The following is a 14,291-nucleotide window of genomic DNA, read 5'->3' as shown; positions in this document are numbered from 1 at the left end:
AGGATCCAAGCAGCCTCTGGGCTGATGACCCAACAGACACAGACATGTCCATTGCTGCAGGACAAATAAAAATGTAGCTTCCACGAAAGTCCGGGCTCATTTATAGCTGTGACAGTGTGAAAGCTGTTGAGGAATGGATGATGCTGAGTAATGAGTAATGACATTGAGAGCACAACTAGTGCATCTGAGTGTTACGAAACGCTACACACAGGGTCAGTCGTGCTGCAATAGCAATTTCTGGCCCAGTGAGGAAATCAATGGCAAACTACCTCACTCATCATCTTGCCTAGTACACCTCATTTGGGCTCTGTCGTTGGTTTTTGCAGTTTCCCTACAACTGCATAGCCTTTGGTGGTGCTATTTGAGGATCCAAGCAGCCTCTGGGCTGATGACCCAACAGACACAGACATGTCCATTGCTGCAGGACAAATAAAAATGTAGCTTCCACGAAAGTCCGGGCTCATTTATAGCTGTGACAGTGTGAAAGCTGTTGAGGAATGGATGATGCTGAGTAATGAGTAATGACATTGAGAGCACAACTAGTGCATCTGAGTGTTACGAAACTTGCTACACACAGGGTCAGTCGTGCTGCAATAGCAATTTCTGGCCCAGTGAGGAAAGCAATGGCAAACTACCTCACTCAACATCTTGCCTAGTGCACCTCATTTTAACGCCACCACCAGTTTTTGCGACATTTCTATAACCGCTTACCATTTGGTGATGATATTTGAGGATCCAACCAGCCCTCAGGCAGATGGTCCAAAAGACAAACATTGAGAGTAACATGTACGTCAATTCGACTTGCACCTTTTTATCCGATCCTGGTGGGGTCGTGCATGCCAAGTCGTATATGTAGACTTTGGCCTGTTTTACGCCCGGATGTCCTTCCCGACGTCAACCTGATTTGGAGGGATGTATGCACTATTGCGCGTTTCAGTGATGGTTGGTAGTATGGTTTATTATGGGTGTGTGTGTGAAGAGGAGTGTGTTGAGAAAAACACATACACCAATCCCCGATTCAGAGGAATTAACCAAACTTGAGTAATATCCCTGTCCTGGCTGGGAATCAAACCCGAGACAATCTGAGCCGAAGACCTCAACACTGACCATTCAGCCAAGGATCTGGAGTGAGTATACTGTCAAAAAACTGAACTCAGGAAACTTTCAACAAATAAACACACAAGAATCGGAGATTTCCTTGTAAACACAGCCGCACATTGTATTCTATGACCTCGGAGGAGGAGAAGGAGGTGATTGTTGTTTTAAGAGGAAGTAAAACTACGTAACCACCCTCTCTGAACAAATTAATTGCCAACAACATTGAAAATAACGTTAAAACTATTTATTAAACGGAGGAATAAAAATGATTATATTAAGCCGAAAAGGACATTGATAAATTGAAGTTTGGAACGCCTTGATTAATCCACTCTCACACATAAAGAGAATGATGAGATCAGCAGTACTCCCGTCATCCGCTAGTATGAATTCCGATGTCTCTTGCAGGCCGAGGTTCCGTTTTAGGCCAGGGATGGTTCGACATAGCTGAGAACAAATATCCCTAGCTGGTACGTCAAAAAGAAAGCTGTGAGTGGGTTCATAGAATACGTTCATGGTAGCACCTCTCTATCATAAGGGACAACTAAAAGGGTTTGCAACTTGGGAGATTGGGTTGTCAACCACGGGACCTCGAGCTTAAATACATAATGATTACCATCCCCTTTTATCGCTAATGATACGGGGGAAGAGATCTGAGTCTTCTAACCACGAACCTGCTACGCAGGCGTAGCAGGGGGAGAGGTGATACTCCCACGTGGCGCGTCCCAGGTGGCGGATAGGGGGTCCTAACCGGCTTGCCGGCGGACTTGAGGGAAATAAAATACCTCTCGCGGACCAAACACACACCCCCTGTGGGTGGGGGAGGCAGACGAATAATACACCCACGATATCCCCTGCCTGTCGTGAGAGGCGACTAAAAGGGGCGACCAAGGGATGATTGCATTCGACCCATGAAACTACATGTGATTAGTACCACCACGCGGAGAACACCAAGGGTCGCTTTTACTTGTGCGTAGTACCACTATATTAGGTACGAAATAGGTTTATGATTAGTAGCACACAGGAGCACCGCGCGGTCGGCTTTTGCAGTACCTGAGTACCTGCGATTAGTACCACTATATGAGCAGAACCATGGGATGATAGCTACCATGGTTCTGCCTTGCCTATGATTAGTACCCACTATATGAGGAACACCACGGGATAGGGAGAGGTCCCTGTGGTTAGTACTCTTATGTGCTGAACACCATAGGTTTGCGTTGCCTGTAAATGGCGCCGCAAAGTGAGAAAAACATAGGTCTGTATTATACGTCGAATTTCATAACCTCTGAGTAGTACAATAATGTGTGGAATACCGCAAGTCTCTGCTACTTTTGATTAGTACCGCAACAGGACGGATACCATGGTTCTGCATTACAAGCGATAAGTATCATTCTGAGGGGCCTATGATCTGTATTTTGGACCCATTTAGACACCAAGCATTCTCGATTCAGGATTGTGCTTTGGAAGTGGTCGCTTGGTCTGTACTACTATTAACTATGATAGTTTTTTGAGACAGATCCACTGATTGTTTTAAATTCATTTTCATTCATTCATTCATTCATTCTTCATGACATTTTTTATTTTGGTCAGTGGATGATTTTGAACTTTTACTTTGTCGTTTCATTTCGTACCATTAGGGGCCGATGACCTCGATGTTAGGCCCCTTTAAACAACAAGCATCATCATCATCATCATGAGTCTTCTAAGGGTAAAAATATCGATAAAATAAAGCCAACGAACACTAACGGCGTGTAGATGAATGACTCCCTAGGACTCGTAAATCGTATATCATTGGGGTTGGAAGAGAAGGCGAGTTAACCAAGGAAGGTTGGTAAGGAAGAATGGAAAGCTAGGTCAATGACCAATGATGAGGCATCGTGAGCTTCAGTTTACTTGCGGTATGGTGGTCAGTTCCTTTACTTGCACTATTCTAGCCAATAGCACGCGGCTTCCCATCCACGAGGTGAGTAAGTTTGTCTATATTCTCCACGTTGAAGGTAGCTGGTTGAACCGTTCTTTCACAGTATTAAGATCCGTGGGTGATTATGTATAGATTCTCCAAGCTCTCACCAGTATGCTGTCGTTTCGATATAGTGTACATTGTCGTGTACATATAATGACCACGAACCTACTACGCTATCGTAGCAGCGGGGGGGGGGGGGGGTGATATTCCCACGTAGCGCTTCCCAGGTGGAGGATAGGGGTCCTCACCGGCTTGCCGGCGGACTTGAGCGAAATAAAATAGCTCTCGCGGACCAAACACTCAACTCCGTGTGGGTGGGTGGGTGGGGGGGCGCAAACGAAGATTAAACCCACGGTATCCCCTGCCTGTCGTAACAGGAGACTAAAAGAGGCGACCAAGAGATGATGACATTAGAACCATGAGAATACTGATTAATAACATTACGTGCGAAACACCATGCGACAACTTGCGACTAATACCACCTTGCGAGAAAATCCATAAATCTACGTTACATAGGAGCAGTACCATTATTTGTGATAACGATCACCGTGTGTATTCAACCGGTAGGTTCCACTGTGTTCAGAATGGGTCTGCGTTACCTATGAGTAACACCACCTAATGAGAAACACCATGGGTCTACGTTACGTGTGATTAGTGCCGCTAAGCGAGGAACACTATGGGTTTGTGTTGTCTGTGGACGTTGCCATAATATGTGATATAACATGCTCTACATTGCCTATGATTAATACCACTATGTGAGCAACTCCACGGGAATACCGGCGCCCGTGATTAGTCCCACTATGTAAGGAACACCGCGGGTCTGTGTTGCTTGTGAGGAGTGCCCTTGAGTGTGAAACACCATGAGCCTACGTTACCTGTGATTAGTACCACTACAGTAGGGACACCATGGTTCTGCTTTACGAGTGATAAGTACCATTATGAGGGGCTGGTGACCTGGATTTTGGACCCCTTTAGATAATACGTATCATCCCACTGATTGTTTTGTTTCACGATCATTTTTTATCACCATTCGTTTTATATTCTAGTCAGTGGGTCCATTTTGAAGTTTTAATGTTCATTTCGTTGCAACTCGCACCATTAGGGGCCGATGACCTAGCTGTTAGGCCCCTTTCAACATGAAACATCATAATATATAATGTGATTTTCAAGGCGCCAGTTAATTCGAGTTTCAATTGAACAAGCTTTATACACGAACAATTACACTTAGTTACAGAAAAGGAGCAATACAAAGCCTCTGCACATTCTTGTGGCGAGGAAGAAGTGTTATGGTATCCGTGTCCAGTTGATCGCAACTACGATTAAAAATGACGGGCAACCACAAGTAGCCCTAAAGCTTTAGTGGCTGTCAGTTGATACTCGGGCCATCAACAAATATTGACATTTCGTGGTTCATTGAACGGCTTTAGTAACGGGGTACTAACCATCTGTTGTGTGTGGTCTGTCAGCCCTGACGTGTACTTATACCTACCACACGTCACGAGAATCGGCGAGAAACATCACTTCACTCGACTATTAGAGAAACAGGCCTCGCCTTGATTGATAATAATAACATTTCGATGTGACGCAGATAATATAATTCTTTTTAAAATAATACTCCACCGAGCTCGATAGCTGCAGTCGCTTAAGTGCGGCCAGTATCCAGTATTCGGGAGATACTGGGTTCGAACCCCACTGTCGGCAGCCGTGAAGATGGTTTTCCGTGGTTTCCCACTTTCACACCAGGCAAATGCTGGGGCTGTACCTAAATTAAGGCCACGGCCGCTTCCTTCCCACTCCTAGCCCTTCCCTGTCCCATCGTCGCCATAAGACCTATCTGTGTCGGTGCGACGTAAAGCAACTAGCAAAATAATAATAATAATAATAATAATAATAATAATAATAATAATAATAATAATAATAATAATAATAATAATAATAATAATAATAATAATACTCTTACATTCCAGAAGCCTTCGACATTTAAACAGCAGAATTCAAGAACTTCATCTAAACTTCATTTAAAGGTGGAGTTCGATTTCTCGGCGCTGTCACAAATTTAACAACGAATTTTTTTCTATTTTGCTTTACGTCGCACGGACACAGATAGGTCTTATGGCGACGATGGGATAGGAAAGGGCTAGGAGTTAGAAGGAAGCGGCCGTGGCCTTAATTAAGGTACAGCCCCAGCATTTGCCTGGTATGAAAATGGGAAACCACGGAAAACCATCTTCAGGGCTGCCGACAGTGGGATTCGAACCCACGATCTCCCGGATGCAAGCTCACAGCAACAACGATTTAGGCCTAGGTGTAATTTACTATAAAATCCTATTTTCGCCCATTCTAAAATAAGGAAAAAAGCAAGCGACTGAACCGAAACGTAGAGCGCTGGCTTTTTGAGCCTCAGTTCGCAAGTTCGAACCCGGCTTAGTCCGGTGGTTATTTAAAGGTGCATAAGTATACGTCAGCGTAATATCGATAGATTTGCCGACAGATTTTTAAACAACTGTTATGGTATAACATGCAACATATAAGCGTCTCCAAGAAAGTATTATTATTATTATTATTATTATTATTATTATTATTATTATTATTATTATTATTATTATCGAACAAGTGGCTCCGCGGTTTGCGTCACGTAGTTATCAGCTTACATTCGGCGGATAGTGGGTTCTAATCCCACTGTCGGCAGGCCTCAAGATGGTTTCCAGTGGTTTCCCATTTTCACATCACGCAAATGCTGGGGCTCCACCTTAATCATTGCCATGGTCGCTTCCTTCTCACTCCTAGTCCTTTCCTATACCTTGTAGTCATAAGACCTATCTCTGTCGGTCCGACAAAATATGCAAATTCTAAAAACTTTTATTATTATTAGACTATTATTATTGTACCGGGCGGTACACCTCCGCGCCGCTAATTCAAACATTGCGCCAGTTGAAACTCCTCTACTGGAGGAAGCCTGAACTTTAACAACCATGTTAATTCTAAAGTTTCTCAGAAGATGTCGCTATTGTAAATTCTGAAGAGTTCTGAACTGTGTCTTTTTCGATATATTTGTTTTCTCTGTAGTGAGAAGTGTGAACATTCTCTTCTAGATGGCACTACTGAAGAACTACAATTGTGCACCCTGGTGCGAAGTGAAGGAACTGTTTTTTGAGAAATTTTGTGTTCATAAGTTTGTTCTTTGTTAAATTTCTTCAGTCATTTTTTGGGTTGGCAGTATAACCCTTCTCTTTCCGCTTGTTTTGAATTTAGCCAATCCCGAATTTTTCTAATTTTTGACCAATAACGTATGTCTTCTCCGATATGGATATGTTGCTTGATCCTAGCCAATAAAATTGAGGGGGGTGTGGGTTCTCATTCTTGAAAGGTCTCGAATGTTCCACGAGGGTATTTAAACTGCTGATTTTCTGGTCTCCGGGCCACTTCAGTAAGATCTTTCCTAGTGTGATTATGCAGCAGGGGGCGGGAAGCGCCTCTTCCTTCGGGCAGCAGTTCTTCCATAAGGTAATGGCCTTTTAATAACTTCATTTCTTGCTAGCTCAGCAGTTTAACCCTCGGGGCAGGTTCGAAACTTTTGTCATGTAACCTTCCTTTAAAATGTAAAAGACACTTGGTATAAATTCTGTCTCTTTAACTACAAATCGGGATAGAGTGTGCCTAACCCTCTCGAGCTCCCTCTCATATTGTTTTTGAGGTGACTACGTTTTCATAACCGTTTTTCTTCGCTTCATAATGTAATAAATTTTCATTTCGTGTCACCTCCGTAGTATGGGATTAGCCCTTGCATAAGCGGCCTAAGAGCCAAATAGGTTTTAAAAAGGTGTATTAGGAGTGCAAGTTACGCCTCCACTCAAGTTGGTATTTTGGGGCCATGTAATTGTCCTGTTTCTTTAGTGAATAGGCCTCAGTAGGTTGGGTATTTTTACCCCTGTTCTTGTGTGCCTGGAGGGCAGCTTGAAGGTAGAGTTTGGTGTGGCCTTTGAATAGGTTTGAACTTTGAGAGCGGGTTGCTCTTTCTTAAATTGTATTTTCTGTGTGCCTCGAGCAGGCTTAACTGGGTAATTGGGAGCAAATGCTCCTTGGCATGATTGGGGTTTTCTGCCCCTTTGTTGAACCTTGTGTATAAGTAAAGTTGGGCTCATTGCTCAGGGATTGTGAATCTGGGGCTCGAAGCCCAAAATCCATTAATAAACTGTAATTGTACATTCTTAACTTGTTGATATACAACTGAGTTCCTGTTATACTTGTTATTTCTTGATCTCGAAAGGAAAATATAACCTTTGTTAAATTTTAAATTAATTTTAATTTCGTTGTGGAGACCTATTCATCCCAGCACCTTCTTTCACCTCTGCTGTTCCACAGATACACCCATCGGAACAATTATTATTATTATTATTAAATTGATCGTGAAGAAGTACTATGATACAATGCATGAGCCAGAATGCATGTTCATTCTGTGTTCATGAATAAAGCGAGTCAGTAGGCCACACACACACACACACACACACACACACACACACACACACACACACACACACACACACACACACACACACACACACACACACACACACACACACACACACACACACACACACACACACACACACACACACACACACACACACATGTGGAAGATGTAGTTTCTGATGACAAAAACAGAGATAATGATTTGACAAAGCAAGTAATGCTTTTACTGAGGAAGCGTTTGCCCTTATCACCAGCACTGCATCGTAAATGTGGCACACAAAGCACCAATTTGAGCAACTCAATTGGTTGTTTCTACAACAAGTCGGAGCGCGATCTTCGTGACGTTTGGCATCGGTGAATAATAGACGGTGACCGTGGGAAGGAGCATCCGGCTACCGGGATATTTATGAGGCAAGTCTACAAGTAACGAAACGAAACTTACTTGACGGATTTAACTTTAGTCTCGGCAGTTGGCACACTATCATATGGAGACCCAGAGTTGCAACATGATTACCATATCTGATTATAATCTCCATGTACAGTATCTGTCCTTAAAAGGGACAAAGAAATAATAATAATAATAATAATAATAATAATAATAATAATAATAATAATAATAATAATAATAATAATAATAATATGCTATAAGGTTTAACGTGCCCATAACTTCTTTTATAGCTCTTGGAGGCGTTCAAATACCACAATTTTGTCCCGCAGGAATTTCTTTCTTTTTTGCGTGCCGGATGACGAATTTGAACACCTTCAAATACCAGAAGACTGAGGGATGTTACCTGCAAAGTTGGGGTCAGAAGGCCAGCGCCTCTATTATCTGAGTGGCAAGGAACTGACTTACATGATGATAATATTGCTGATGATGATGGTGATAATGATGGTGGTTTAGTGGTATTTGTGGTTTTTAATTAACAGTCTAACAACGTATTTATTTATTTATTTATTTATTTATTTATTTATTTATTTATTTATTTATTTATTTATTTAACTCATTTTACGTGGTATAACTAAGGTTATGAAGCCTGATTTATTTCAAAGCATATTCCACTTTGTACAATTACAGCGTCTTAATTTTCTAATTTATGTCAATTAAAAAATTAAAAATTGTCACCTCAAGTCATGGCATCAGGGGATGGTGAACTCATTATTAGGCCATCACCACCATCATCTAGTTCGAGAGGTAACAAAAATATGAGGTAATAAATCAGTATTGTGCTAGTAATACATACCTGTGTGAATGTAGGTGTGTTTCTTCATGTCAGACTTCTGATGGAAGCGCTTCCCACAGAACTGACATGGGTAAGGCCTGGTATCCGAATGGATCAAAAGGTGCGTGGAGAGCGTCGACGACCTCTTGAAGGACTTGCCGCATTGCTTACACTGCACAAAACAGAACAAAAACCAGAGCTTCATTATTCGGACTGTTTTCAATACAGACAATTCGCGAAATTTACAGCAAGAAATACACAACGCAAATTTTTAAAAAAGCAGTAGGTCTACAGTATGAAATAAGTCATATGACTGAAGTAACGATCAATGGGCAAGTAGAGAATGAATGAGTTAAAAGATCGTGATAGTGCTGGCGGTGATAAAGTGCTTTTCGGGGAAGTTCAGCGAGTTCATTTTCTCTTAACCCTAACCAGAGGGTGAAAGAGGAAGAAAGAAGGTATTGTGAAGAGAAAATGAACGATCACTAAGACTGTGAAAATGGAAACCTCTCTTGACTTCGCAAACCTTATACTACCGAGGTCAGAATGAGAAAAGAAAAAACCAAGGGACGTTCGACAGGGAAGATGAAGGTGAGGAACATTCCTGAAGTAAGTGAAAACCATACTATAAGGCTAGATCTCTCATAATCACTAAGCCAAGCTCTTAGGTTCACACCCCCTGTGTGTGGGGGGGGGGCGAGACGAAGAATACAGCCACGGTATCCCCTACCTGTCGTAAGAGGCGAATAAAAGGGGAAGCGGGATATTTTTCAAACTACATTCCACCACGCCGAATCCTTCAGTAATTCCTGATAAAACGATTAAGGATGTTAATGAATATCAATATATTATTTCATTTCAGTGATGTAAATTCTGTTACGTGGTATTTCTTGTAAAGATATTTTGTTTTTAGATGTACCAAAGTACTCGTACGCACGGTGTTGCACTTAAGGGTTATTCATTATTAATAAAGTACTTCGACTAGTTTTGGCTAGTCTTGCAGATCTACATTCGGGAGGTAGAAGAGCTAGCCTTCCACCGTCAGCTCTCCTGAGAATGGTTTTTCGGGCTATCCCATGCTACTGCAGTAAGTTGAACGCCGGGAAAGGTCCTATTATAGGCCACCAGCCGCACCCACCTCATCTCCGCAAATCACAACACCATCACAAATCTCCCTGGCCTAAGGGACGGCGTAACCTTCTACAAGGCCCGTTGTACCTTGTCCGGGTACGGATTGAAAACTTTACCCCCACCCAACCCCTAATAGATTTCAATAAAATAACAAGGAAAGATCTATCGTATAAACTTACAACTTAGGATGATGATCGATCAAAAATAGTCGTATTTAGCTTGCCTATAAAGGTAATTAGGACGCTTGTAGGAAAATTATGAAACTTCCTTACGTTCGTTTCATAAACATGCTCGCGTCTGAATAAATCCCATTATAGGCTTGTTGCATAATATACTATTTATAAACACACAATATTATTTTAATATGTAAACTTATACCCGTCAATTACATGTTATAAGGCAAAATGTGAAGTGAATAATTTTATTCATGCAGATTCTGCCACGTACACACAACAGGCTGAATGCCACATGTTATTATTGTTACCATGTGGTGTGTGAGAAAATCGGACGTCATTAATTTATTGAATGTAATCTAATACCGTTCTGACTTGGAAGAAAATCACGTGGGAGAAATAAACAGAGACAGAGAACCCGGTCAAAGAAAACGGAAGTGGCATTTCCGCTTGAATACTTTAAAAGTATTCTTCAAAGGTTAGAAATGACCTAGCGAAAATTGCTCTTCCGGTCTGCACAGAACAAGACATGCTAATAGAAAAAAAACAGTACTTCATTAAAGCTGAAACAAAGGTGCTTCAGGATTTGGAAAGTCAGGTCTCAGATCAAAATAAATATTCTTATGACGTTTCTTTCTGAAATTTGAGCCAAATCACAATATCTTAAGAAAGGAGACATGAAAGCAGTCATAATAACTGCTAGTTTGTACAAAAGGTTGGAGGGTATTTGAAATGAAACTGTGAAGGGAACAGGGGAGATTGATGAACTCGGTAGTTGGGAAGTAGGAAAGGGTTGTGAAGGAGATAAAATTGTAGGAAGATCTAAACATCATAGTCATGGTGTCCATTTTTATGGTCTCAAAGTTCGGTGGAAAATGTTTGTTTTCTGTGATTGATGGTGTAATTGAGAATGTGAATATAAAGATATTTGAAAGTAATAATAATGCGGAGGCTAATGATTGAACTAAAAATATTTCAGCGGTGTCTAAGTCGATATGACTTCTTCCGTATTAGTTCTGAAGGATATAAAAGATAAGAAGTTAATTTCTAATTCTATTCAAATACTCAACCATGAAGTAGAATTTGCAGAGATAAATATTCTTAACATCAAAACACAAGTACCACGAACTTACTAGGCCGGCGTAGCAGGCGGAGATGTGATACTCCCAATGGCGCGTTCCAGGTAGCGGATAGGGGGCACGTAACCGGCTTGCCGGCGGACTTGAGGGAAATAAAATACTTCGCATGGACCAAACACACAACCCCCTGTGGGTGGGGGACGCAGACGAAGAATACATCCACGGTATCCCCTGCCTGTCGTGAGAGGCGACTAAAAGGGGCGACCAAGGGATGATTGGATTAGAACCATGAAACTACTTGTGATTAGTACCAGCACGCGGGGAACACCATGGTTCGCTTTTCCTTGCGCGTAGTACCACTATATTAGGTATCAAATAGGTTTGTGATTAGTAGCAATCAGGAGCACCGTGCGGTCAGGCTTTTACGGTACCTGTGATTGGTAGCACTATATGAGCGACACCAGGGTTCTGGTTTGCCTATGATTAGTACCCACTATATAAGGAACACCACGGGATAGTACGAGTCCCTGTGGTTAGTACACTTATGTGATGAAAACCATAGGTTTGCGTTGCCTGTAAATGGCGCCGCTATGTGTGAAACACCATAGGTCTGTATTACATGTGCGAATTTCATTACCTGTGAGTAGTACCATAAAGTGTGGAATACCGCGAGTCTACGATACTTTCGATTAGTACCGCACATTGCCAAATGCCATGGTTCTACTTTCCAAGCGATAAGTACCATTATGAGAGGCTGATGACCTAAATTTTGGACCCCTTTAGCTTGCAAGCATCGTCGATTCAGTATTGAGCTCTGGAAGCAGTCCCTTGGTCAGTATTACTATTGTTTTCCGTCAGTTTCTGAGACTGAGGCATTGCGGGTCGGCTCCACTGATTGTTTTAACTGCATATCCATCCGCTCATTTTTCGTCCTCACGCTTTGAATTCTGGTCAGTGAAGGGCTTTGGATTTTTATTTTGTCATTGCATTTCGTCTCATTACGTACCATCAGGGGCCGATGACCTAGATGTTAGGCCCCTTAAAACAACTAGCATCATCATCATCATCGTCTAAACACGAATAGAAGGCGAATTTTGTGCCACTCCCTCTATTCCGTAACCTAGCAGGGAGGGAATACTCGCAATACCACGTTCAAGGAAATGAAGTCCCACAGGGATCGGTTCTTGGTGTCACTCTGTTCGCGTTTGCCATAAACGGTATTGTCGCTGCTGCTGGTTTCTGCAGTAATACCGTCGCTATATGTGGACTATTTTGCTCTGCATTATAGCTCGCAAAATATGGCAGTCGCAGAGCGACAATTACAGCAAGCTATTAGGAGAGTTAAACAGTGGACTTTAGAACATGACTTTTGGTTTTCAACCGCAAAGACCTCTGTTGTACACTTTTGCCTGAAGCACACTATTCGCTCGGATCCTGGGCTTTTCTTAGGGAATGTCGTTCTTCCTGTAGTTGAGAGTTACCGATTTTTTGGGCTCCTTTTCGATAGGAGATCATCGTGGGAGCCACATGTGCGGCAGGTAGAAGTGCAATGCATTAAGTTGAATATTGTGAAGTTCCTTAGCAGTACTAATTGGGGTGCTGACCGCACGGTACCCCTACGATTTTATAGGAAACATATTCTATCCAGGGTAGACTACGGCAGTGTACCATATGGATAGCAAGACAAAGCGTCCTAGCCCAGCTGAATAGCATTCACCACAGCGGAGTTAGGTTGGCAACGGGAGCTTATCGTGCAAGCACCATTGCTAGCCTGCTCGCTTAATCTGGTGTGCCGCCTTTACACCTCAGGCGCTAGCAAATCCTGCTATCCTAGCTGCAAATTTGCGACCGATGCCACTTCCTTGAATATTCCACAATGGAATCCATCGGCTGGACGCTGCTTACCCTCGAGCAACGCGTGCCGTTCGAATGCGCCTGGAAAGCAGTCACATATTGTTTGATGTACCTTCGGTTCCCTGTCTTGTCAGACAACCAAGTGGGGTACCTCCGTGGATAATACGATGACCTGAAATAATCCTGGATCTTCACACTGGCCTCCACGAACCTGCTACGCAGGCGTAGCAGGGGGAGAGGTGATACTCCCACGTGGCGCGTCCCAGGTGGCGGATAGGGGGGTCCTAACCGGCTTGCCGGCGGACTTGAGGGAAATAAAATACCTCTCGCGGACCAAACACACACCCCCTGTGGGTGGGGGAGGCTGACGAATAATACACCCACGGTATCCCCTGCCTGTCGTGAGAGGCGACTAAAAGGGGCGACCAAGGGATGTTTAAATTGGAACCATGAAACTGCTTTTGATTCGTGCCATCACGCGGGGAACACCAAGGGTTGCTTTTACTTGTGCGTAGTACCACTACATTAAGTACGAAATTGGTTTGTGATTAGTAGCACACAGGAGCACCGCGCGGTCGGCTTTTGCAGTACCTGTGAATAGTACCACCATATGAGCAGGACCATGGGATGATAGCTACCATGGTTCTGCCTTGCCTATGATTAGTACCCACTATATGAGGAACACCACGGGATAGGGAGAGGTCCCTGTGGTTAGTACTCTTCTGTGATGAACACCATAGGTTTGCGTTGCCTGTAAATGGCGTCGCAAAGTGGGAAAACATAGGTCTGTATTAAATGTCGAATTTCATAAGCTCTGAGTAGTACAATAATGTGTGGAATGCCGCAAGTCTCTGCTACTTTTGATTAGTACCGTAACAGGACAGCTACCATGGTTCTATTTTGCTAGCGATCAGTACCGTTATGAGGGGCCGATAACTTCGATTTAGGACCCCCTTTTGACTGCACGCATAATCGATTCAGTGTTATGCTATAGCAGTAGTCCCTTGGTCAGTAATACGATATTGTCACGTCCGTTTATGTGCCTGTGCGACATTGCGGGTCGCAACCACTGATTGTTTTAAATTCATGTCCATCCATTCATTCTTCGTTGTCACATTTTTGAATTCTGGTCAGTGGAGAATTTTAGACTTTTAATCTGTCATTTCATTTCGTCTCATTTCGTACCGTTAGGGGCCGATGACCTAGATGTTAGGCCCCTTTAAACAACAATCATCATCATCATCATCATCACACTGGCCTGACGGAAAACACGGACCGCTCGATTTATCGGAGGCACTTCCTGTCC

At 42.9% G+C, this 14,291-nt stretch overlaps 1 protein-coding gene across 1 annotated transcript in view; it reads right to left on the bottom strand.

The window, feature by feature from the left end:
- LOC136872196 (uncharacterized) overlaps positions 1-14,291 on the bottom strand; it is a 125,765-nt gene that overhangs the window by 37,162 nt on the left and 74,312 nt on the right. Inside the window, exon 6 of the mRNA XM_067146031.2 lies at positions 8,770-8,920. Coding sequence (XP_067002132.2) covers positions 8,770-8,920 — 151 coding nt within the window. The remainder of the gene's footprint in view (positions 1-8,769; positions 8,921-14,291) is intronic.

Source organism: Anabrus simplex, chromosome 4 (assembly GCF_040414725.1).
Source record: "Anabrus simplex isolate iqAnaSimp1 chromosome 4, ASM4041472v1, whole genome shotgun sequence".
NCBI lineage: Eukaryota > Metazoa > Arthropoda > Insecta > Orthoptera > Tettigoniidae > Anabrus > Anabrus simplex.
This window is presented reverse-complemented; position numbering and strand designations above follow the sequence as displayed.